Source organism: Astatotilapia calliptera, chromosome 5, assembly GCF_964374335.1.
Source record: "Astatotilapia calliptera chromosome 5, fAstCal68.1, whole genome shotgun sequence".
NCBI classification, from domain to species: domain Eukaryota; kingdom Metazoa; phylum Chordata; class Actinopteri; order Cichliformes; family Cichlidae; genus Astatotilapia; species Astatotilapia calliptera.
In genome coordinates, this window is record NC_137426.1 from 18,886,762 (window position 1) to 18,911,535 (window position 24,774).

A 24,774-nucleotide genomic window follows, 5' to 3' on the forward strand; every position below is an offset into this window, starting at 1 on the left:
GGAAAATGTACTTGTAAAATTACTTTTTATTGCACCATGCTCATTCACTCATGAGCTGCTGTAACATAAATCAGATGGCTGAACTGCCACCTCAGCATACAATCAAGTTCTATAGTCTTACTAATAATGACCTACTAATTTTATTCAGGTGTGTTGCAGTAGGACACATTCCGACGGCCACTGAACGCAGCGCAGCCTCTGCAGATGGCGGGAGTTTTAATTACGTTTCACACAGCTAGCTATCAATAATCACATCTGTAAGAACTGTGAGGTAATTTAAATAATATATTTCAGTGGTGAATTACTGATATAACATCTATACACACTAACGTTAACAAGATTACTTTTTACTGAAGACCTTTATTGATGTTCTAGCTGTGAACAACTTGCTAATATCTACCTGTCAGCTACTGTGCTGCTAATATGACAGTTAGATGAGACTGTGGCTAACTTATTATCTTTACAAACAGATAACCAAAGAGCAATGAATCATATACGAAATATAAAGGAAATGCTAAATATCCCAACTGGAAGCAGGTAATTAAAATGTGCCACTACACTATTTTTTTTTCTGTTTTTTAATCTCTTGTTATTGACATATAACATTGCTATTTTCCCTTTAATTCTAAAAACATTTGAAGTTTTTCATGTAAACACATGTAAACACAATTTTTAAAAAAAGGTTACTAAATGGTTTTGCTACATAATTTGACTGTGTTTGTGTTTTCTTCTCTATTGTTACACTTCATTGGGATGAAAATGCAAACAGAAATGCATCTACCAGTGGTTTCTCCAGTTTGTCAGACTCTCAGATCTTCTTTGAGTCTCAGTTTTGGCATGAAAATTCTCAGAGCGCATCTCAGGATATGAGTTTGTCCTCCAGAACTTCCCAGCAAAGTTCACAAGAGGTAGGATTTCCCATGTTCACCTTGCAGATGGTTCTTGGTTACGAAATGCAAAGCCAAGCATTAGAAATGGGAATAACCAAACACCCCACGATATGATATTAATACAATACTTCAATGAGGATATGATATTATTGCAATTTTTAACGTCGGAGTACTGCAATAACTTACTTTGCAATTTGTCACCTTTTTTTGAACGCAAATTATTCCTCACAGTTAAACTTTGTAAATGAATTGTGCTCATTGACAAAGACTCATTCACACTGATGGCAACATGTTGGCAATCTGTTAGATCTCACTTGATGTTATTTCAGGAGATGAGTGCTCTTGTTCATAGTATTCCAAGAATATTTAATTTTATTTAATAAAATATCAGTATTTGGTGTCTCTATCAAAATCGCAGTACAATGCTGTATTGATTTTTCCCTCCACCCTGTTAAATTCATAAAAGGTCTAACGACGAGGCAAATATTGTAGTAATGGTTTGCATTTTCTTTGTGTATATTATACAGTCTTGAAACTACATACTCAACCAAATCTATAACTTTGGCTCCCACTTATACTAACATTTACAGGTCTTTGACTGTAGCCCTTCTTTACATATTTCCTCCATGAAACCACTGTGCGTTTTACTGTCTTTGTTTCATCACACTTATTACTGTTAACCCAATTCCCCAGTCAGATCACCTGTTTTCATTCGGCTAATTATTCTCTTTTTATAGAGCTGCAGCTCTCCTCTTTTCATTTGCAATACTGTGTTAATTTCTAGCATGCTCTTATTTAGTTTTAACTCTTGTCTGTAATCTGGATTTTTCCAAAGCCAATTAACTCTACCTGTAAATTGTTAAAGCTTGGCCATTTTTACATTAATGTCAAATATTTAAATGACAAAGACAATATGGTAAAGAAATGAGTAGATGTTTGTTGTATGAAAAATAAGCATTTCTGAATTTCCAATACCATAAAAGTTGTTTATGTGTGTGACAAAAACTAATGGGATCATAAGCGCGCACACACAAACATATTAAATAATTCTTGCTTTCCTAACATTTGTATTTTGTCTCTGTTTAGGGGAGTGACCCAAAGTTTTCAAGCAGTTATCACACTAAGCCTCTCCTCCTTGGAGACTTGAAGGATAAAACCAGAACTTCAGGAATACTGGCTAAATTTGAAGAAGACAAGAAAAAGGCAAAAGAAAAAAAGGACAGGTGCGTCTTTTTGTCATTTCAAATATGCAACTCTAAATCCCTACGTAACCTTTTTTCCCTGCTTTTTGCTTTAACAGTGATCACTTAGCCAAAGAATGCCAGCATATCAGAGAAACACTTAGCAATGTAAGTGATAACGTAAACTGATTCTAGTTATTCAAATTCAGATGACCTTCTCTTTAAAATGTTTTTAATTTGAAAACAAAAAAATGTTCTTTTCAGATTCAACAGCTGGTTGCTGGCACTGAGAGAAACGCAGCAGTGTGCCAAATAGTTTCTGAAAAAATTGACAATTTCACATCAACATGTAAGTTTCCTTGTTGAATTGAGTGTTTTTATAAAACATGGTTAAGTTGATGTATTGAAAAGGAAATATTAACACCAGCAGATGGTGCTGCTTGCCGCGCAGCAATCCACTTCTAACGCCGTTGTCATTTTTATTCTGTGTTTAATGTTTTTATTTGTTCATCCCAGTGCAAAATAATTTGGACAATCATCAGGGCCACATCTCCCAGCAGTTTAAGACTTTGGTAAATAATATGGACTCCCAACAGGATGTGATGACACAACTTAAGGAAACAGTGCAAAAGGTGAAGATGTTGTCTGTCGTGTTCTTTATTTTGAAATGAGATTTAATTGGCAATGTTTCTGATGAGTGAGGAGTATAACTGTTCATTTATACCCTGTAGAATGGAGACACTGTAGCAGAGCTTGACTCACATCTGCAAAACTTAAAAAGTAGTCTGGAGGGTCTGAGAGAGGAACAGGGAAGACAAGGACACATGCTCGAAGAGGCCCTGAAGCTGCTCAGCGCCTTACTCTCAGAGCACTTGTCCAAACCCCGCTCTGAGGGAGTGATGGATAACACCATGCAGACGTCACCAGCACCAGAGGAGTCGGTGTCCAGCATCCTGCACAACAGCAAGCTTGAAGGCACACAGGTTACATGTGCGTCATACAACGCTGAACAACACCAGGTTGAAGTTCCCCGTCGTAATCGCAGCCACCTAGCTGGAAAGCAGAAATTTACTCAGAGACAAAGAAGGCCCAAAAAGAGACCCCTGGTTTTGTCACAGAGGAGTAAGGGTGCAGTCTCGGATGAAAACCGTCAACCTCTCGTGAACAAACAGCAGAAACCTGAGAGCTGTGACATGAGCACAGTGAGCAGCAAGGACAGTGTCAGTCCAGGCAGTCTGGTGCCACTTAACAAGGAGAGGAGATCCAGTGAAACTGAAGGTTGTTTCATCACGCCTCTGAGCTTCTGGTCTCAGGACAGCAGCAGCTCTCTGTGCCTCACAGAAATAGACCCCATCTTAGAGAAGCTGTCAGCAGAGCAGGGCTCCACTGTACAACCAGGAAGCTTGTGGCAGCTGTTTGATTCTGAATTAGACTTTTAAAGAATAATTAAAGGTGCCAAAATGTGTTCTTTATTTATTTTCAGAGCATAGAGCAGAAAAGACTAAAAGTATATCTATATTTATTATTTGTATTTATTAGTTCTGACCTGTGTTCTCTTGGAAATGTGTTCCCTTTTGTCTTTGTGAAAGAGCTGTAAAAAAAACTGAGCACTGTGTTGTACACAAAGCATTAAAATTGTTGACCTTATAATTTCTTTTTTTTATTATATATATATATATATAAACCAGAACCAGAGCAAGAAAGCAGCCAGGAAGCCTAATTGCACAGCTATTCAGGTGGAAAGTGCATCAGAGACCCCCAGTCTGAGAAAGATTATTGACATTTCATAAACTGGCACAAACATCTGTAAAACCCAGGGTGTGTTTTAGCATGATTTTCTTTCTTTTCAATTTTATGCATTTAATAACCATTTTTTAACAGCAAGAATCATCCAAGTTTCTAAAGAAAGAAGAAATATTGCCCTCGTCTGTCCAGACACACACATGACCAAGTTTACTGCAGCTTTATTCAGTGCATCTTTAAACATGTTCAACTTGCACTGGGCTCTTAGAACACAGGAGTGGTGGTTACTAAATAATCACTCCTCTACACCTACATTGATTTTACCCATTAGAATTAATATATGTAATTTATGGTAAACTGTTCATTTTTTCCTTACTTGCCATTTACACTGCACTTAAAAGAACATGTTCAATAAATATGAATGTATTTAATTTAAAAAACAATAACTTTTTTAAGTGGCTTCAAACTTCAGCATGGTTGTCTTGAAAAATCTTTTTCCTGTCAAAAACAGGCCGAGTGCCAGAATTTTGCTATAATTTATTTATTTTTTTATCAAAGTGTGAACTCCACTATTATAATCATATATCCCTCAAAGAAAATCCTTTCCTGGAGCTGCTAATAACACTCCAGATATACTACGCAGCTGCAGGTTTGGGATAATCCGCTTTGCAGCTGTTACACAACACATTAAGAAGCAACAAATATATTGTATTTACAAATTGCTTTCCTACTTCCCGGTGTGCAACCAAGCAATTAACCATAGACGTCTCTTTCATGCAGAGTACTAAGAGCTTTCTTGCTTGAAAAAAGTGATTGCCATAAGCTGTGCAATAAGTGCATTAATGATTAATTTCCTTCACTAATTCTCCTTCGCAGACTTTGATCTGACTGACAGTGGTGTCACAGCTTTACTAAGTCTGCAGGTGGGGATACGAGTCCCCTTGGGTTGAGATTTGCCACTAAGCAGACGTCATAGTTGTCATGCATTAAAGCACGCCGAGCCACCGCAGTCCACCGGTTCTCCCACGGGTCTAGCTCCAGAATGTCCTTTGTTATGTCATCATGGCGATCTAAGGATAGTTAATACACAGAGTGGAAATTCAGTCACGGGGGGGGGGGGGGGGAGCTAAATATTTTATGCATAATAGGTATGGATACTTTTTCATTACCTGCTCCTTTGTAATATCCACAAACATAAATCTTTCCTCCCACAACACCAGCATTGGAGGCGTTGGTACGCAATGAAAGCTGGGAACATGGCAGAGGAGGTCCGTCCCTCCAATAATCTCCATCTGGGTTGTAAATCTCCACAGCGCTGAGACAGTGACGGGATTGTCCACGGTCCACACCCTCACAACCAATACCACCTGAGAAAGAAGTTGGCAAAAATCAGTGCAGTTCAAAGAGGACGGCCACCACAATGGCACTAATGAAATTCCTTCAAATGTATTGGCAGCTTAACAAAATAATTCATCTTACCCATCACATAAATTTCCCCATTGAGTACTACAGCACTGCAGCGGTACTTTGAGTATTTCATGGGGCAAAGCTCTGTCCATTTGTTTGTGTTTGGATCATACTCCAAGAGGCGGTTACTAAGACAGTCGGGCTCCTCATCCATCCGGTATGACTGGAAGGTCGAAGGGGAGCAATGATATGACAAAGCAGAGCAGGTGCAGTCAGAGAAGGGTCACATAGGGACACAGTAAGAGCTCTCCTTCAATGTGTAAAAGAAGTATCTTTAGTTTATAAGACTTAAAGTGAATGTGTTTAAATAGCTGGAAAGTGATTTCTTTTATTTTGCCTCACCTGTGGGGTTCGACCGCCCACCACATAAAGGCGATCTTTCATTCTGACCACGCTGTGACAAGCCAAAGGCAAAGGAAGGGGTGCTGCGCTCCGCCAGGGTCCACCCTGCAGAGACCAGCGTTCCACACAGTTTGTGATGAGAAACTGGTTCTTCAGCTTCATCTGGCCACCCAGCAAGTATAGAGTGTCTCCCAGTGACGCCAGAGCATAAGAATCACGGTACTCTGCTGATGTCAGGTGCTCCCAGCTTCCCTGGGCCTCCACCATGTACCTGGAAATCAAATCTGGCAACATTTAGTATCTTCTGTATGTGGGGTAACCAAAGGCAAATCAGTCAAGTGCTTTCAGATATCTTTTCTTACCTGCAGATTTCAACACTGGTGTCTTTCTGTCGGGCCATTCTGCGAGCACTTGCCTCTCCTGCTACAATGATGTCATTTCTTTCAGTCACAACTCCAGCACACACATACCCCAGAGCCTCTCCGTAGCGAGGTGAGGTGATGTAATAAATTCGCCCTGTGGACGGTGCAAAGCAAAAGCTGCGCTCAGCATAGCTGCCATACCTTGACCTGATACCGCCACTGTCATTGCCAATGCAGAGCAGCAGATCTGTGGTCTCCATGCCATAACGCAGCTTTAGTTTGCGTGGTGCAGCCGCGGGATGCAAAGCCGTGGCCTCCAGTCCTTCGTTCATAATCTCCAGACACTCAGCATCAGCCAGCAGGGCTGTGTTTCTCTTTATTGCTTCTCTTAAGTAGTCGGGGTTTATCAGTGGCAGACGGACCTTCCGCAGGAGCTCTGGGAGATGCCAAACACGTACCTCTCCATCCACCAGGGTACTGTGTTTGACCCATCCAAGGACCACATCCAGAATGGTTTCTTCCCGAGACACATTCAGATCGTCAGATGACAGAAGCTTTCCAAGCTGATGGGCCTCCAACTCCAAGACCTCCTCATTCTGGCACACTTGGACAAAGTGCTGCCTCAGGAAGCGCTGAGCTTGGTCAGCCAGTTCCTCTGCACCGAGGTCACGGGCAAAGTAATATACACCAAGGCAATTAGAGGCATCCATGTTCTCCATCATGTGCAGCTGACAGCGAGTGAAGACATCATCCATCTGTAGAAGAAAAGCTGCTATGGAGATGCCTTGTATGTTGCCATTAGTGAGAGGAAGATCTGAGCAGTACATGTAGTTCAAGAGGAGGGCCAGGCTGTCTGCAGGAGTGTCACGCAGGAATATCTCTCTGTTGTTGCACTCACGCAGGCCACAGGTGAACATAACACGGAAGTATGGGCTGAAGGCGGACAGGACAACTCTGTGACAGGGAAAGCTGACGCCCTCAGCAACCAGCACCACATCTGTCAGATGCTCAGCGTCCCTCATCTTCCTCAGCTGGTCGAGCAGCAGCAGCCCATGTTTAGCAGTAAGATCCATTATGCTTCAAAACGTCGGTGAAAATGTTATTTACAAATTTAAACAGGAGGTTTTATACACCCTGAACAACTAATGAGGCTTTTTCTGAAAAACAGAAGAAAATGCACACAGAATTAAAGGTTGTCACTCCCGATGTTTCACTGGTGCATGATAGAGTGAAATTTGGTTAAAAAGGTTTGATAAAATCAAGCTTATGTGGATAAAAAGGAAGTAATGTTTCAGTTAAGATCAGTACAGTCTAAAAGAGACTTTAAGCAGTGCCTTATCTTTTCACCACCATCATGACATGATGACATGACATTTTCAGATTAGCCTTTGTGTACAATATATAGATCAACATATAGAAGTGTAGAAGCAGAGTAACACTGTAACAGATCACTATGACAGCAGACACATACTGCAGCATTTATTCCCTTTAAAAAAATTAGTCTTACCAAATGCATCAGCTTCTCTTGGCGTACTAAAAAGACCGTCTTCAATCTAAAAAGACCAGTGCATATCTGTTTTTAAACAGGCTACATGTGTTGTTGATGTTGCCGAATGTCACAGTCGGTGGGGTTAGAGAGGCCTGAGCAAATGCGTGGCAAAGATATGTACCCCCTCCTCTGCTGCTGCCCTCTGAGCTGGTAACCCAAAAATAGATAGTGTTGTGGCAGACAACAAGTGGGTCAGAAGGTTTTGAGTGATCCTTGAAGAGAAGGTTTTAAAGCAGTCACAACAATAACTGTTATTATATTTTATGTTGTCATTCATAATTTCACTCATCAGAATTAAATTGCCCACCATTTGGGGTAATTCTTTCCAGGTTGTTTGCCCTGGTTACATGCATGCCGCTCTGAAATGCATGAGATGTTGCTCTGAGTTTGGATTCAGATTTCATGACTGTGTTCTCTTAAAGACCCAGTGCATACTGTGTGTGCACAAGCTTCAGAAATCAGAGTTTCTCATAAAAAGGGACATAAAGCTTTAAAAGAACCCACGTTTGATTTTGTCACTTTGACTTCATTAAATAGTTACCTGGGTACGCTGGGTTTGAAATGACTGTTCATGGTTCGTTAGCTTCAGTTTTGTTGCTGAATGGAAAAAATAAAACAACATGAATGGAAACACATGATCACTGAGTTAACCTTTTTCTATTTTCAGCACATAATTATATATTTTGCTTCATCTGGTCCACTATCTTTGTAATAGCTCTGCCCACAATATCCTGGCTGTAGTTAATCATTAGGCAATATGGTGTAGATATACAGATGCAGTTGCTGCTTCCACAACACTTCTCCGGCCTCTGCTTTTGGTTGCACGCTTGCAGTCAGAAAGAATCTTTGTACTTAGACAGAGTTAGACAGATGGAGTCTGCACGCAGATCTGAGAGATTCAGAGTGGAGAGGGATGTGCTTGATGAACTGAAACTGGAAGAGGTAACACAGAGGAAATCATATGCTGATATCCACTCTTCTTTAAGTGAGCAGCTAAAGAATGCCTTAAGGTAAGGTCCTAAAGAATACCTACCAGCAGCTCTGCAGCACAAAGATTTTCACAGTTCTTCTTCTTGAATTCTTCAAATTCCTCCCAGATGCAACATACATTACCTCAAGCAAAGTATAGTGAGGAGACTGCCTGTGTTATACTGGCTCCCCAAGTACTCAGTCTGGGACTACGGCATGCCAGACCTCATCTCCGGGATTAGTGTGGGTATAATGCACCTGCCACAAGGTATGGGAATATTTTAGTATGACTTGCCAGTTGTATTCAAATAGCATAGCTCCTTAAACATACCTGTCCGTCAGCTGGTGTAAGAAAACATCTGTCATCTACAGGTATGGCATATGCATTACTGGCTTCTTTACCTCCTGTATTTGGCCTCTACTCATCGCTCTACCCAGCACTGGTCTACTTCTTTTTTGGAACATCACGCCATGTTTCCATAGGTAGTGATGCAAATGGGAGACATACACTGTGCCATGGCAGCTGTGGTAACTGTTGTAATCACACGAGTTGCTATGTTTTATTGTGTTCAGGCACATTTACGGTGCTGAGCATCATGGTGGGTAGTGTGACAGAAAGACTTGCTCCGGATGTAGATTTCCAGAAAGCGAATGGGACCAACATCACTGCAGAGGTAGATGTGACTGCCAGGGACTCATACAGGGTGCAAGTGGCAGCAGCTACTACTGTGCTTGGAGGACTTATTCAGGTTTGCAAACCTGGAACATCTCAGAAAACAATAACACCCTATTTTGCTATTACAGCTGCATTAACACATACGTACTGAAAATATCGCATTTACAGGTGCTACTGGGTGTGGTAAAGTTTGGATTTGTGGGGACATATTTGTCTGAACCTCTGGTGCGAGCTTACACAACAGCTGCAGCAGCCCATGCTGTGGTGGCACAACTGAAGTACATCTTTGGAGTTTCCCCTACGCGGTTTAGTGGTCCGCTGTCATTGGTGTATGTGAGTACTATGAAGTATTGTAAGTAAGTGCTCTCTGTGTTTCTGTTAATAAAACAGTCCTGACCTTATTCTTTTACATGTGTTGGAACAACTTGAGTGTATGTGTTAAATCGCAGCATTGACACTCACAGAGGAGCTGCATACATACTCTCACCTAAGTAGCACAAATGCTTTTAGGACTTTGTCTCTTTCATTTAGACATCTTTTATGCATTTTTAATGATTGTACTGATTTGACACATCCTAATCTGTTTTTGTTGCAGAGTACTAAAGCATATATTGGAAAAAGTATTTAAAAGTACTGAGTGGTTCCAGAGTTAACTACAAGGCATGTGATAATCTGAAATCAGTTATCTGTCATAGTTTGATTTCTACCTATGCAGGCAACACGGCTTGTTAAAGACACCATTCTGAGCAAAATCAGTACAATGTCACTTTTATGTCACTTTATATAACTTCATATAACTTTATAAAAAATTTACAGACTCTGAAGGATGTTTGCTCTTCGCTGCCAAACACTCATCTTCCCACACTGCTGGTCAGCGTTGTGACTATAGTGCTTCTAATTGCAGCCAAGGAGCTCAACTCATTTCTCAGTTCAAAGCTGCCAGTTCCCATCCCAGTGGAGCTTATCACCGTAAGTTGACCGGAGGAGACCCTCTCTGGCTGCTCTTTCGGTTATCACCTCTGTGCTCTGTGCTGATGCAGCGGTGCTGAAAAAGCACAGACACAGTGGAAAAGAGCAGCTGAATCAGCAGCACCGTAGGGGCCTCTCTCTTTTTGCACTTCATGGCAAAAGATTATGGCTAATAATTAAGTGCACATCATCTATTTAGTCATACGAATGACTGAATTTTACTGACTGATTTTTAAGGTAGACATGTGCTGCGAAATTTAGCTTTGCACCTTTATGTTTGTGACATTCGTGTTTGCTGTGATCATTTTAGATTGTGGCAGGGACACTGATATCCTCCTATGCCCACTTGAACACCAACTACACAATTTCAGTTGTTGGAGAAATTCCTAGTGGGTATGCATTTAACTTTATCTTCTACTGCTGTCATTTTGCTTAAGTCATTTTTCGAGCATGTTAGAACTAACTGGTTTCCTTCATATCCCCCACCTGTGCACCAGTTTAAGTTCCCCCAGTGTGCCAGATGTGAATCTTTTCGGAGAAGTCATCGGTGATGCTTTTGCACTGGCCATTGTTGGATACGCCATAACTATTTCCCTTGGCAAAACATTTGCACTAAAACATGGATACAAGGTGGACAGTAACCAGGTGAATAAGACCTCACAACAAATAATCCATGACTTTTTCTACATTCAGTAAAACTCTGTTATTTTCATCTTTTTCTCTCCAAATTGTGTGTCTTTGTCTCCACCCTGTCACAGGAGCTTGTGGCGCTGGGTCTGAGTAATACAGTTGGAGGCTTCTTTCAGTGCTTCTCTGTCTGCTCCTCTATGTCTCGAAGTCTAATACAAGACACAACTGGGGTCAAAACACAAGTGAGTGAGCACCTGAAGTTAAAACTTTACACAGAGGCAGCCTAGAAACAAGTGTTACGTCACAAGCCAAAGACATTCCAAAAAAGCGCTGCATGTGCGAGAGCTGTACAGCAAACTGGCTACAAATATGTCCCAGTTGAGTACCTTAATTTAAAAAATAAAGAATAGTAAACCAGAAATTTGACATTTATGGTGTTTAGTTATTATGCAAACCCAAAGCTAAATGGAGACAAGAAGCAATCAAATAGTTGTTTGGGGACTGCTAAATGTTAGGAATATATGTATTAGACACATGCTGTCATATCTTTGTGTTGTTTGTGCAGATGGCTGGAGTTGCCTCATCTCTAATTGTGTTAGTGATCATACTTAAACTTGGGACACTGTTCCAGGAACTGCCAAAGGTCAGATTGCGCTATGACCTGCCTGTCTTTACTGTTTTTATGATGCTTTACAGATTTTCTGGCATTTCTGACCATATTCCTGACTATTCTTGTTGCTTTAGGCCGTCCTATCAGCAGTTGTGTTTGTAAATTTGAAAGGGATGTTCAAGCAGTACTATGACATCATTACACTGTGGAGGAGCAGCAAGATCGACCTGGTGAGAGGATAACGAATTGTGATCGTGTATCATTTTAAATCATATTTAAATGTAGTTACAGTTTCACAATAATTGTCACAGGAACGGGATAATGCAGTGTAACCCTGTGTCTCATAGGTGGTTTGGTTGGTCACCTGGGTATCAACATTGCTCCTCAATCTGGACCTGGGTCTGGCAGCATCTGTCACCTTTGCAGTGTTTACGGTTATCTTCAGGACTCAGCTGTAAGACACCTCTCACCTAATCATAGCAATTCACTCTACAGTCTGTCAGTCATGCTGTTTGTGAGATGCAGCATTAGGGACAAGATGTTAGACTGCAGGATTTGCCAGATTAGACAAATTGGCTGTATGCAAACATAATGTGCACATACATTAAGTGTTTTTATTTCTTTTCTCAGGCCGACATACTCTGTTCTGGGAAATATTCCAGGTACAGAGCTCTATGTGGATATAGAAATGCACAGAGAGGTGAGACAGAAAGGCATGAGTAAAAGCTTGTCTCCCTTGACTGCCAAATAATTAATGATGTCTCTGTGTTTGACAGGCGAGAGGGATTCCAGGTGTTACTATATTCCGCTCGTCTGCAACAGTTTATTTCGCCAATGCTGATCTCTACCTGGAAGCCCTGAAAGAAAAGGTCTGTAAGAATGATATCAAGCCCACGACTGCAACTTGTGACTTTATCTCTTGAATAGTCTGATCATTCACTATTTTCTTGATCAATAATTAAATCGTCTTGCACAGTGGAAAAAGAAATGCATCACCAAAATGACCTTGCCAGTCCCAATTCCAATCATTTATTATCACACATGACAAAAGCAGTTTGAGAACATAAAACCAGACAATTACAGATCCCTACCCTTTTTTGTGAGCATTTGTGTTATCCTCATCCTATATTTTATTCTTCTTCTTCCTGTTTTCAGAGTGGCCTTAACATCAGCAAAATGATTATCTACAAAAGGAGGCAGGAGGCTAAACAGAAACGAAGAGAAAGACGGGCTGAGAGACGGGCAAAGAGGCAGGCCAAGAGAGAAGTAATGTTCAGTATCTTATTCTCCTTTCAGCTGCTCTCTTTCGGGGTCACTGCAGCATCTCTTCTCGCCCACTGCATCTTCCTCTCTTGTGCAAACCACATATATGTCATCTCTCACCACATCCAAAAGCTTCCTTTTTGGGCCTTTTTTCTTTTTCTCCTGCCTGGCAGCTCCACCTCAACAACCTTTTCCCAGTTTACCCAGTATATGTCCTCTACATAATATGAGTCACACAGATGCGAAAGAGTGCAGGCAGGATGGAGATGAATGTCAGAGGTGATTTGAGACAGAAGGTCAGCAGAAAAAGTGAGAAGGAAGGTTTAAGACGTAGTGAAACATGCTATGATGCACGGTTTGGAGCTGACAGAAAAGACAGGAGGCTGAACACAGTGTTGAGGATGGAGGTGCCAGGCAGAAGAAAAAGAGGAAGCTCCATGGATATACTGAAGGAGGACATGCAGAGGGTTGGTGTAATAGAAGAGGATGCTGCAGGTAGGGTGAGATGGAGACAGATGATCCACTGTGGTGACCTCTAAAGGGAGCAGTCGAAAGAATAATGAAAGATGTGGGCCATCAGTAGCCCAAGTCCTCTAAACCTAAAACCTTCACAGCTATATTAACAATAATTTCCTTTATATCCAACTCCTAAGAGACGAGCACAGAGGGCAGCTAGACAACTTTCAGAGTTCTCTCTGGAGGAAGAGGGTGGCTGTTGGAGAGACACATCCATAGACGGGACCGTTATAGTGGAGGACGAGCAGGGTGGGACTGAGAGGGAAAATGGGACAGTGTTTGTCATCCCAACCACTCCCCGAACACCAGACGGTAGATGGGAATACCTCAAAGGAGGAGATCCAGATTGCACCAGCTTAGGATGGATGTCTGAGCTGCAGGATGGGGACACCACCACTCTGGGCTCAAGCAGTGAGGACACCTTGAGCCAGGATCTTGAGCGAATGTCTCTGGGTTCCCTGGGCAAATGGACCTGGGATATTCATTCCATCATTCTTGACCTCTCCACAGCTAACTTCATTGACACAGTGGCTATCAAGACCATGAAAAATGTAAGTGATAAGCAGGCAATTATTTCATGAGTGAAATACCCACACATTTTATGCTGTTTTAAAAGCTTGGGACAAAACCATAAGACTTTAAGATAATTCAGGGAAAAAGGGTTGTTTTTAAATAGCAATGTCAAATATAGACACAGAGCAGCATACTTTTTGAATGCCGGTGTTTAAAATTTTCTGTAACAGATTCATAGCTTGTCACAGCAAAATTGACCCTGAAGATCCATTCTGGTATAAATTATTGAAATAACAGAGGTTTATTATATCGACAGATTTTCCAGGACTTCAGTGAGATTGATGTAGATGTCTACATGGCTGGTTGTCAAGGTAAGTGAATACTGCTGCTGCAGGTGTATTGTGCTGCACTTTATGGTGGTGATAATTCACTCATAGACTCTTTTGTTTGCAGCCTCTGTGGTGGAACAATTAGAGCATGGTGACTTCTTCTCTGAGAAAATAACAAAGAGACGTCTTTTTGCCTCCGTACACGACGCTGTGCTCCACTGTCTAAACCACCGTGGAGCGACAACCATCCCAAGATATGAGCCGTCAGTGGTACGTCCAGCCAACATTCAGGTTTCATTTTCAAACGCAACTTTCATCTGTCTGGGTATGGATATGTTACGGCTGACGATTAAATATTTAAAACACTTTTTTGATTACAGGAGCTGCATACCAGCACGAAACTTTAAGGCCTTCATGCAAACACGTGGAAAAACGTTGAGTAGAAGGAATAATGAATTTATGCAATATCAATTTATTACTTTCTGAGCTATCCCACTGTGTGATAAGGGTGTCTCCTTCATTTTCATACAGTTTTTTTTTAATTTAACTTATATAAAAGAAAGACTAGTGTTCAAGACAGAAGAGCTCACTTTATTTTATTCAATGTGGGAGAGTGAGAGTGCATTCAAAAATAAATACATAATAAATAAAATGAAATCTGGAAGATATCTTGTGCATTTCATGTATTGTGCATTCCACGTGGAAAAGGTACCGATGAATTCAAGGGAGAAAAACAAAGGCAACATGCATCACACTGACAGTGTGTGAGCCTATTTTTTGGTAATGGCAGCAATAAGAAGGTAGACCACTGAAAGGTTTTTGTTTTCAGTTTTCAAGTGCAATTGTTGCACATCTGACGCATGCAAAGAAAAGCTTTTAAAATTGCAACTCCTTGACTGTGTTTCTAGTGCAATACTTCTAACACACGAGGTTTTGGTAGATAAAAATAACAGGATAGCAATATCCAAGCAAAAAAATATAACAACAAAACATCTCTTTACTGTTGCATAAACCCACTGTGACCTCATTCCCTGAATAAATCTTGTCCTTACATACTGGCCACAAACGGTGTTACCAAAAACATTGTGCACAGGACTGAGGAAGGCTGGGATTTCTTATTTGTATTATTTGGCAGATAAGCTACAAGTCTTGATGGATGCTAGGACTCTGTATTCCTGTGTTCATAGTCAGATCTTCATCATCATCTTCTTCCTCTTCTGGCTGTTGTAACACCAACTGCTGATAGCGAGTCTGCCTCTGGTAATCCGGATCAATGTTGATCCATTTATTGGCAACCCACTTAGTGCCATGGGTGACCATACAACCTCCATGCAGAGCGTATTCGTCCTGTTCCCCCACCCAACCTAATGAGAAAAAATGTGTTTTTTTTCCTTTGACTAAAAACATCCTTTAACTATTTTAATTTAAAAATCAAATTTACATTAACATACTGACACTTTGGTGGCAACCAGAGCAGTTCAGATTAGATTTATCACTGTATTAACATGAATTTTTAAATCTACGTTATTAGGCTCCAAAACAACAGTTCTAATATTTTCTTGATCTCATTTAACTTTTAATTGCGTAAACAATTTGATCAACTATCAGGACTGTACAGATGTCCATTATTTTTTCATCTACTTCTACCTATTGACACCAAAGTCAAAGTCAACTGTGGTAAAGACATTCATGAATCCCTGACACTGTATCTACTGTATTCTTCACTTTGATCTAACATCACCATGAGATATATGTCTCCCATATATGTTTCTATGACAACAAACCAACCAATCATATACCAGAGTTAACCATCAGTATCAACAGCCTCTATTCACTGTTTAGTCTCAAAAGTTTGCAAATCTAACATTGTAAACATGTTAACACTGTTGGTATGCACTAATTTCCAAGAAATACTGAGTCTATGTAAGCTCTTAGGATGGATTTTTAGGCTTATTCAACACTTACTAAGATTATGAATTTCTTTTCATAGAAAAAAAAAGCAAATTACACATCGAGACTCATTCGCTAATGTGCACAGAAACTTTTTCACCCTGCACAAAATTACTGGATTCACAAATGTGTGCACTGTCCAATTTTTTTCACATCACATGCAAATGTTTGGGAATTTGAATCTATTTAAATCAACAGTCCAGTGGAATCTGCATACTATGTGTATATTACGAATTTCCCTTTATATGGAAACATGTTTATCTTGACGTGAGTAGGTGAAAGCGGGACAATGCTGTAAGATAGAAGCTTGCACTAAGGCAACAAAGAAGCTTGGACATCAAAGTTAAGGAAAAAACATTAACAATAACAAAAAATATTAATTTGATTACTTAATCAATCATTATTAGTAAGGTAGTAGTAAAAATAGTAAGTAGTAGTATTTTTAAGATGTATATTTAAATTCTGCGAGACCAGATCATTGTCATTTGTTAATATTATGGTCTTAGCCATTTCTAAATTTGTTCAGAGAGTGGAAAACAAAATCAGGTACAAAAACTACAAATTTATGTACCTGCACTGGTTATGAATGAGGTCATTCATACAAATTGTATTTGAATGTTGGTACACAATCTGTGTACTGGAAATACGTAATGAAAATAATACGCAGTTTGGTTTGCTGCGTTTTCTTTTTGCTTTTTTACTGGAAATTTGTCTTTCATTTACCCACCTCTTCCATCAGAAAGGTAGTTGTACCAGAAAACAGCGGTCCCTTTGGTCGGCTTCACCCTCAGGTTACTTTTGTCACAATTCCTTCTGGTGTCCAAAAGATCCACGTCATTGTGTATGAGAGACTGAAACACATGTTCAAAATCAGTCACATAGCTTGTCTGATGTCATACTCGTGCAGTTGCTGACATATGTGTGAGTCGCCACAGTTATGAAACACATGCGCAGAATGTACACAATACGTTTGCAGGACACTTTGCACACATTTCCTGACCATTTTCCTGACTATTACGCACCACTTCATCATAGGTCCTGTTGTCTGCCACTGGGAATGCGGTCTCCCCGCCCCCATCAACAGAATTCAGGTAGAAGAGAACTGTGATGTACCTAAGTGTGCAACACAGATTTAAATTGACACACACATGTATAGTGCAAGCAAACAGCACACAAACACACACACAAACAACAAGCGTGCACAATTTTTTGCAAGATAATGTTGAGTCACACAAACTAGCATGCCAGCTGTCACAATGGAGCAACAGTGAGTAGTTCAGTAATGATGTCAGACAGATGAATTCATATGTGAACAAACGTGGATATATTTGTTAAGAAGTGCTGCTTCTAGCTTCTCACCTGCAAGACGTTTCAAAAGGAGTAGAAGCATTTGCAGCAAGGCGTGTGTGTGTACAGGCTGTTTCAGGGTAGACCGGGCCACTGTCGTGGTGGGCATGGTAATGTCCCCCCTCCTCATAGCGAACCACCTGAAGAGGTTCACTAAGATCCACTAACGTGGGTGGGAGTCGAGTGAGGCGAATCACCCTTTGACAAGTGAAAGGAAACGTTTTAAATAAATGTAAGCACAGGATGAATCCCAGTAACGGTTTGTCTTTCTTACCTCTCTTTGATGTCTTGGAGGACCTGGTGTGCTCCTTTGCCCTGGTACAACCACGTGTGTCTGCTGTTTCTCACCAGCTGACTCCTTTTCACCCCGCGCTGCAACAGGAAGCGCTGGAAAGCATCGTTGCTCAGAAGCCTGAACTCTTCTAGACTCAGCAAACCTACCCAAAGTATGAGGATGCACAGTCATATGAACATTTTCTAGCTCGTAGAACATCCTGCAACAGCAATAACTTGAAGCAATTGTTTTCTGCAGTGTCTCACATTGTTGCGGCAGAATTCTCTACACTCTTCTTAGTAATGTAGCTTCAGTTAACTGAGGTTTGTTGCAACTTGTTGCAACTTTTGCACAGCTCTCCTGAGGCCTCTGTTACCTCCAGACCCTCTGAACTTTGACTGAACGATTACAAGATCTTAATTCTTTTCTTTAACAGCCGTCCTTTTGCAGATTTGTTGGTGTAAGTGAGATCATTGTCCTGTTGCATGACTCAGTATCAGCCAAGCTTTAGCTTTGGACAGATGGCCTCACATTAACACATCTGTCATGGTTCATAGTAAAGTAAAGTAAAATTTTATTTATATAGCACCTTTCAAGATAAAATCACAAAGTGCTTTACAGAGGCAGAAAACAGACATTAAAATCTAAAACAAAACAAAATCAACCAAAAGCGAGTTTAAACAGATAGGTTTTTAACTGCTTTTTAAAAGACATGACTGAGTCCACAGATCTCAAACTCAAAGGGAGCGAGAACATAAAGAGTCTGGGAGCCACTGATACATGGGTTTGGGTCGATGACCCACTGTGTTGAGCTTTGTGGGTTTAGTGAAGTGGTTTATGTTCTAGTTCTGAACAGTTTCATCCTTATCCATTTTTCTATTACAGTTCCTTGGTTGATGTTAGTCCCTTTTGTGATCCCTGTCTCCCGAGTCATGTCCCTGTGTCCAGTCCCTGTGTTCTGTCTCCATGTCTGTCTGCATTCCCTGTCTTGTCTAGTTAATACAGCTGTAGTGTGGCTCTGTGTGCTTTCCCCTTTCCTGTTCCCATGTTTCTCTCTCTACGTTCCATCCCTTTGTCTCCTCAGTCCCAGGGTCAAGTTCACATGTCTTAGTCTGAGTCTGTTTGTGTGTGTTGCTGATATTTCCTGTCTTACTTTGTCTCTTGTCCAGTGTGCATTATGTATAGATTTCTGTCTCGTTAGTCAGATTTAGTTCACCTGTGATCCATCTCCCTAATTACCTCTTATGTGTATTTATCTCTCATTTTTCTCAGTTCCCTGTTTTGTCCTTATCATACATGCCCTAATGTTATAGCTATCTGTTAGTCAGCATTAGTTCCTTCCAGTTTGTTTTTTTCTAGCGCTAGCTCTATTCTGCTCTGCTTTATATTTTGTTAAATCAGCCTTTTGCCAGTTAATAAAGATGTATTTTCAGATAAGTCTGTCTGCCGAGTCCTGCACTTGGGTCCACATGCTGCCTGTCGCAAACCTTCCCATGACAACACCTGAATACTCCAAATCTGCTAAAACTTCTGCTTGTACAGAGATGGTTAGACTTGCTGATGATCACTCGTGGTGTGATTGAGACACGGCGGGTCCATAGATCGTTATTCAGACCCAAATTTAATACACGCGGCTGCAGCTCTCAGCTGGCAGCCGCACATTCATCACACCACATTCCACACAACTTGCAGACGCACGGATTGTGATTCCGGATGTCATGCAGGTGCGTCTGCACGGCACCGCAAACCACGCCCCACCACATCACTTAATCAACACATCTGATTGGCAGCACTTTTCTGCTAGTTACACTCTTTAATTCCTCTTTAACTCTTTTATGTTTAAATAGAGCTCAATATTTGATTAAGATTCTTATCAGATCATTGTTACTAGCATGGACATTTAGCACTGAAACTTGCTTGAAAACGTTGTACTGGAAAATAAATTAAATGTATAGCAGAAGGTAAGTAAGTTTAGTTGCCACCTAAAATCTTTTCAAAATTATCCATAAATGCATTGTTTATGTAAGGAGGTAGTTACTGTGGCCCTGAGAGCTCAAAAGCACTGCAGCCTATGAAAATAACAGCAAATCATGTGAAGGGCTGCACTGAAACACGTGAGATAAAGATGCAAGGTAAAGTAAATTCTCAATGGAAAATCAGAATACACATTACCTTGCATCTTTTTTACAAGGTCTTGGTGGAAATGATTAATTAAGTTAATTTCTTACCATTGCCATCCTTGTCAGCTTTGAGCCCAGCATAAATTTCTCGCAGATTCTCTGGTGTGAGCCAGATGCCATCTCTCACTCGAGAATGAGTCAGTATCTGGAGGAGTCATAGTGTTTAAGATGGAATGAGTAAGAGACCTCTGAAGCAAAAAGTAACAAAAAAATACTTCAGGTTGCGCACTATGCCTCTCAGTCCACAAACTGACATACACCTCATGGAGCTGCAATTGTCCATCCTGGTTGATATCTAGAAGGTTAAAGATCTCCTCTGGGCTGAGATTGAGCTCCCTGGCCAGCTCCTCCTGACCATCTTGTACCATTAACTGGCTCTCCATTAGACCCTTCAGCTGGGCAAGCTGCATCACCACACGGCACTCATCCTCAGACAGAAAACCCGGGATCTCTGCAGAAACACAAAAAGTAAGAAACACTACGGAGGAAATTAAGACAGCATTATCTGTCTGATTCTTCATCTTCTCTTTTTAAACTAATGGGATAGCTTAGAAAGTGTGGTAGGAAGGATCATCTACCAATTGGTTAAGAAGGTCAGTCAGAAGGTTGATGGATGGAGCCCCATAATTCAAAGAATCCTTGAGCAAGAACCCTGAATTTCCTGCATTAAATAGTAGTATGTACATGAATGTTAGAAAACAGTGGTTAGGTATAGATAAAAGCACTGTATGAGTGTGAATGTGATTGGGTGAATGAGACCAGAGTCCTCAAATTGAGTAGAATAATGCCATACAAGTACCACTCTATAATGTCAGGCTACATTCCTCAGGCTGGAATTTAACCAGTTGTTGACTGATTTAAAAGATGGACTTGTTGACTTTTGGAAATTCTGAATATTGCGTCTCACATTTTCAAAAATTTACTTGATTAAAGAAAAAACCACAACTATCAGATTAATTTAAATTTCAAATATTGTCAAACCAAAGTTCAGTTAGTGTCCAGCTAACCTACAGCAAATCTTCTTATATCAACCTTGAGTCAGCTCTTTAAAATCTGCAGGAAATCGCATTACTTATAAAAACAAAACATGTGAATAGATCAGGAAGCAATCCAAATGGGCCTACATTTCACCCACTTCATAATACTTGCAAAGCATTCCCACTGCATGCTGTGCACTGATGCATTATGTTTTTCAGGTACAGATGCATTTCTGCCCTTTACCCAGTCAGCTGTGAGACCCTAATTGCATCCCATGTGCAATGGACCGACTTTGAATAGAGTAGTTGCCTTAGGACTTACTTGCCTATTTTATGAGGTCCTAGATGTAGCACAATAATCAGCCCAGTCTGGGTTATGTTAAGGTAAAGTAGCCAAGTGTAAGCTGCAGCACTTCTTTTTTTATTCTCCTTTTGGGCATCTGAGGCAGATCTTCATTTTTATCTTCTTTTAGCTACGTGGCTGTGCAGCCTCTTACCAAAAAGAAGCGGTTTCAGGCTCAAAGTCCTCATCTCGTGAAGTCTCCCTGACACCAGTGACACCTTCTGGACATGTCCCACCTGAAAGGGAAATCAAAGGCGTGTGAGAGGATGACAGAAGGAGCGATGCATCATCATCATCCTCAAGTACTCACCCTAACTCACCCTTATTCCCTCTATCCGTGGCAGAGAAATATCGCGCTGAAGCTCGTCTTTCGATGGCGGACGTCGCGACTCGGGGCGCTGGTGGCCGCTGCTGGGAGCATCACGACTTCGGTTCGCGTCTTCCTGCCCACTGTTGTAGTGCACGTAGAAAAGCAGCGCGATCACGTTAATGATGTAAACATGAAAAAACACCATCACTACCACAAAGTAGGAGCGGGAGCACACGCTGCTCTTGTGGCAGGAGAGGCGCTCGCACGGCTGACGAAGCGGCAAGGTCGCGCTCCCGGACGGAGTCGTGTCCTCAGCAGCAGCATCTTGGGTTTCCTGGTTGTCAGTCATCTTGGCTGGAGGAGTTGTTGGGTCCTTGGCAGCCAAGGTCCATCTGTTTAATCAGGCGACGAGATAAACCTTTTATGTGTCCCCAGAAGTAGCAGATGTGCCGAGTGACAGATGTCTAGTTTGATTACATTTAAAAAGAGAGAAAATCCCCAAAGAGCTCCAGTTTTCTTTTTTCTTCCCCTGGAGAAAATTAACCAAAATCCTTGCGCATCTTGGAAAAAAAAAGATGCCTGATTTTTCGCGGCGAAAATACAGCTCTTCTTTTCTGAGCCTAGAAGTCAGCTATGAGCGGAATTGTGTATGTTTTATTGTGCAGATAGCAGCGCTGCAGCCTCGGACAGTCTTGTTTACACTGCAGCACTTCCAGTCAGCAAAGCGCACTGCGCATCCCAAAGCACTGCGAAACTCATCTCACACACGCGGTCCGTAAAGCTGATCCCGCATCGACTGAAACCGACGAAATCCGTCAACAACAAAAAAGAAAAAAAAAAACAGCTTTATTTCGACTGCAAATAAGAAATCTGCGATCTTATTTACACGCCGTAACAGCAACTCCCCGCTGACAGCAACAGCATGTGCAGTGTGCAATGCTGACCTCTGGCGACCTCCGGCAATAACACGTCCCCGTCTTTAAGATCTCCACACGCACTGTGTGGAGATCGGGGCAGGGCTTCTGCTTACAAAAGGTCCAGCGTTTATTTGCTCGTCTCAATGTGTTAGGTGGCTAAATGTTGAATGTATTGTAATGGTTTTAATAAAGTTTTGTTTTGAATGGACTGTCATTTATCCTAAACTTGGATGTCTGATCAAGCAATCATCCCAACTTATTTAGGATAAGATGCTCAGTTTTCCAAAAAATAATTAAGTAAATAAATAAGTAATACGAACATTTATTGAACATTCTAATAATTAATGTATTGAATGAATGGATATTTAGCTTTTGTACTTATGCACAACTAGTCACTTCCTGCTGCCATCTTTGTTTGGTTCAAAGAGCTACAACCTGGAGAGCAGGTAAGTTTGTCTTTATTGTGCACCCAGCTCAGTATTTCTGCTCCAGGTTAATAGAGAAGTTTTAAAAGTCAAAGGAGCTTGCAAAGAAAAGCGTCTGGACTTCTTTAAGATACTTGAAGACGTTTCACCTCTCATCCGAGAAGCTTCTTCAGTTCTAAGGTCAAATGGTGGAGAGTCCCAGGTATAAACCTAGTTGGAGTAACCCCCCACAGAGGGACAAAAGGACCCCCTGATGATCCTCTAATCGCCTGAGCCAAGGTGTGAAACTGGGTGTGGGTGTGGGTGTGGGTCCCAATCAGCGTTTCAGCCAGAGTTTCATATATATATATATATATATATATATATATATATATATATATATATATATATATATATATATATAGCGTAGTGGTTAAACTACACGCCTTTGGAACAGAGGATCGCAAGTTCGATTCCTGCCTGGGGCGTCTGTATCCAGTAAGGGTCCTAAGGCTAGACCCCCTATGCTAAGCAAGCCTACCGCAGACATGAGCGAGACAGATAAATATGAAGGCATGCCGGCTCGGACGTCGCCCGGATCAACAAGGTCCGCGTCAGGTGTTGAGGAACCAGGGCACCCTGACGAAAAGTGGGCTACTGGAACAAGAAGGCATCGGTGGGCAAGGGACGAAAACAGGGCGTTGTTGGAATGCTACTACGCAAGTAACCCCGGCGGAAGGGGCTACATGAATAGGATGAGGGACCTATGGATTCTTCGATACCCAACATCCACAATGACGGCGAAACAACTAGTAGCTCAGTGTTCCAACATTCGAAAGAAGGGACTGCTCTCACAGCTAGAGATTGACGAGGTACAACACAAATGCTACGGCAAGGAGGAGTCAGGACGCCAGGTCAGGGGGGAGATATCATCACCCCCACCCGAGATTGGGTACATAGCCCCAAGTGCGATAGGAGAAGGATCGTTGAGTGCGAGAGGAACTGACCTGAAAAATAGGATCATGGCCAAGCTTGAAACCTGGATCCCCCGTAGCCGGTTACCAAGATTACGTGAAGTACCCTCAGAAGGTCTGCTAGATGATGTTAATGCAGCACTACGGACGATACCTACAACCACGATTACCGACACTAACAAGCTGATCTACAAAACGGCAGCAGTGATCAGTGAGATGCTTGGCTACAAGTTGAACAGCGACAAGGGGCAGTACCCTCCATGGAGAAGGAGGCTAGAGGGCAAGATCAAAGTAGCACGGAGGGAGGTTAGCCAACTAACGGAGTTGCAGAAAGGTGCGACAAATAAGGTGCCTAAGAAATACAGCAAGCTGTCCATACCTGAGGCCTTGGAAACTGCCAAGCAAAGACTCACAGCCTTGGCCAGCCGCTTGAGGAGGTACACCAGAGAGAAAGAAGGCAGGAGAATAAACCAGCTGTTCTCCACAGAACCAGCAAAGGTGTACTCTCAGTGGCAAGGGAACAATAAGAGAACAGCACCACCAAGGCTGGAGACGGAGCAATACTGGAAGAGCATATGGGAGAAGGACACAACCCATAACGGCAATGCTCAGTGGCTAGAGGATCTGAGGGCAGACCACAGCGACCTCCCTGAACAGGGTCCAGTAACCATCACAGTGGCAGATATCCAAGAAAGGGTCTCTAGTATGAAGAGTTGGACAGCACCAGGGCCCGACATGGTTCACGCCTACTGGCTGAAGAAGCTGACTGCACTCCACGAGCGTCTGGCAGCACAAATGAACCAGCTGCTAGTTAACGAAAGACACCCGGAATGGCTAACTGAAGGCCGGACGGTCCTGATCCCCAAGGACCCCAAGAAGGGACCGGTCCCCTCCAACTACCGACCAATAACCTGCCTCAGTACTACATGGAAGCTCCTGTCAGGCATCATATCGGCTAAGATGAACAGGCACATGGGTCAATACATGAGCGGGACACAGAAAGGAATTGGCAAGAATACCAGAGGTACAAAACACCAGCTACTGGTAGACAGAACAATCAGCCGAGACTGCAAGACCAGACTGACCAAC

General features: G+C 41.7%; 4 protein-coding genes across 4 annotated transcripts; 2 read left to right on the forward strand and 2 right to left on the reverse strand.

Moving 5' to 3' along the window:
* The first annotated feature begins 134 nt into the window (after positions 1-134).
* ccdc36 (coiled-coil domain containing 36) lies at positions 135-4,886 on the forward strand. The gene is made up of 8 exons (XM_026167776.2): positions 135-271; positions 471-537; positions 770-908; positions 1,977-2,113; positions 2,191-2,239; positions 2,336-2,420; positions 2,588-2,703; positions 2,803-4,886. The coding sequence occupies exons 2-8, from the start codon at positions 485-487 to the stop codon at positions 3,508-3,510; spliced, it is 1,287 nt and encodes a 428-aa protein (XP_026023561.2). The 5' UTR covers positions 135-271; positions 471-484; the 3' UTR covers positions 3,511-4,886.
* Positions 4,340-7,656, reverse strand: kbtbd12 (kelch repeat and BTB (POZ) domain containing 12). The gene is made up of 6 exons (XM_026167773.2): positions 7,493-7,656; positions 5,986-7,142; positions 5,624-5,894; positions 5,294-5,444; positions 4,984-5,181; positions 4,340-4,884 (listed from the first exon to the last, which is right to left on the reverse strand). Exons 2-6 carry the CDS (start codon positions 7,056-7,058, stop codon positions 4,715-4,717), a joined length of 1,863 nt encoding a protein of 620 aa, XP_026023558.2. The 5' UTR covers positions 7,059-7,142; positions 7,493-7,656; the 3' UTR covers positions 4,340-4,714.
* A 695-nt stretch (positions 7,657-8,351) lies between these two features.
* Positions 8,352-14,677, forward strand: slc26a6l1 (solute carrier family 26 member 6, like 1). The gene is made up of 19 exons (XM_026167772.2): positions 8,352-8,544; positions 8,632-8,771; positions 8,876-8,986; positions 9,077-9,252; positions 9,348-9,512; positions 9,996-10,148; positions 10,459-10,541; positions 10,646-10,793; positions 10,907-11,020; positions 11,344-11,421; positions 11,523-11,618; positions 11,736-11,842; positions 12,019-12,088; positions 12,165-12,257; positions 12,544-12,654; positions 13,305-13,718; positions 13,997-14,051; positions 14,134-14,279; positions 14,390-14,677. The coding sequence occupies exons 1-19, from the start codon at positions 8,405-8,407 to the stop codon at positions 14,414-14,416; spliced, it is 2,427 nt and encodes an 808-aa protein (XP_026023557.1). The 5' UTR covers positions 8,352-8,404; the 3' UTR covers positions 14,417-14,677.
* p4htmb (prolyl 4-hydroxylase, transmembrane b) lies at positions 14,580-22,518 on the reverse strand. The gene is made up of 9 exons (XM_026167775.2): positions 21,401-22,518; positions 21,235-21,316; positions 20,021-20,211; positions 19,809-19,905; positions 17,581-17,743; positions 17,319-17,504; positions 16,982-17,072; positions 16,687-16,810; positions 14,580-15,373 (listed from the first exon to the last, which is right to left on the reverse strand). The coding sequence occupies exons 1-9, from the start codon at positions 21,737-21,739 to the stop codon at positions 15,150-15,152; spliced, it is 1,497 nt and encodes a 498-aa protein (XP_026023560.1). The 5' UTR covers positions 21,740-22,518; the 3' UTR covers positions 14,580-15,149.
* Between the last annotated feature and the right edge of the window lie 2,256 nt (positions 22,519-24,774).

Coding starts and splice junctions, on each gene's coding strand:
- ccdc36 (XM_026167776.2), top strand. CDS start 485: ATGAATCATATACGAAATATAAAGGAAATGCTAAATATCCCAACTGGA. Junction 2,240..2,335: donor TCAGAGAAACACTTAGCAAT/GTAAGTGATAAC, acceptor TGTTCTTTTCAG/ATTCAACAGCTGGTTGCTGG. Junction 2,421..2,587: donor TGACAATTTCACATCAACAT/GTAAGTTTCCTT, acceptor TGTTCATCCCAG/TGCAAAATAATTTGGACAAT.
- kbtbd12 (XM_026167773.2), bottom strand. CDS start 7,058: ATGGATCTTACTGCTAAACATGGGCTGCTGCTGCTCGACCAGCTGAGG. Junction 5,895..5,985: donor ACCAGTGTTGAAATCTGCAG/GTAAGAAAAGAT, acceptor TTTGATTTCCAG/GTACATGGTGGAGGCCCAGG. Junction 5,445..5,623: donor TGGGCGGTCGAACCCCACAG/GTGAGGCAAAAT, acceptor TCGACCTTCCAG/TCATACCGGATGGATGAGGA.
- slc26a6l1 (XM_026167772.2), top strand. CDS start 8,405: ATGGAGTCTGCACGCAGATCTGAGAGATTCAGAGTGGAGAGGGATGTG. Junction 11,843..12,018: donor GTTATCTTCAGGACTCAGCT/GTAAGACACCTC, acceptor TTCTTTTCTCAG/GCCGACATACTCTGTTCTGG. Junction 13,719..13,996: donor CTATCAAGACCATGAAAAAT/GTAAGTGATAAG, acceptor TTATATCGACAG/ATTTTCCAGGACTTCAGTGA.
- p4htmb (XM_026167775.2), bottom strand. CDS start 21,739: ATGACTGACAACCAGGAAACCCAAGATGCTGCTGCTGAGGACACGACT. Junction 20,212..21,234: donor CCTGAAACCGCTTCTTTTTG/GTAAGAGGCTGC, acceptor GTGTTTCTGCAG/AGATCCCGGGTTTTCTGTCT. Junction 17,505..17,580: donor CTCCAAGACATCAAAGAGAG/GTAAGAAAGACA, acceptor CACTTGTCAAAG/GGTGATTCGCCTCACTCGAC.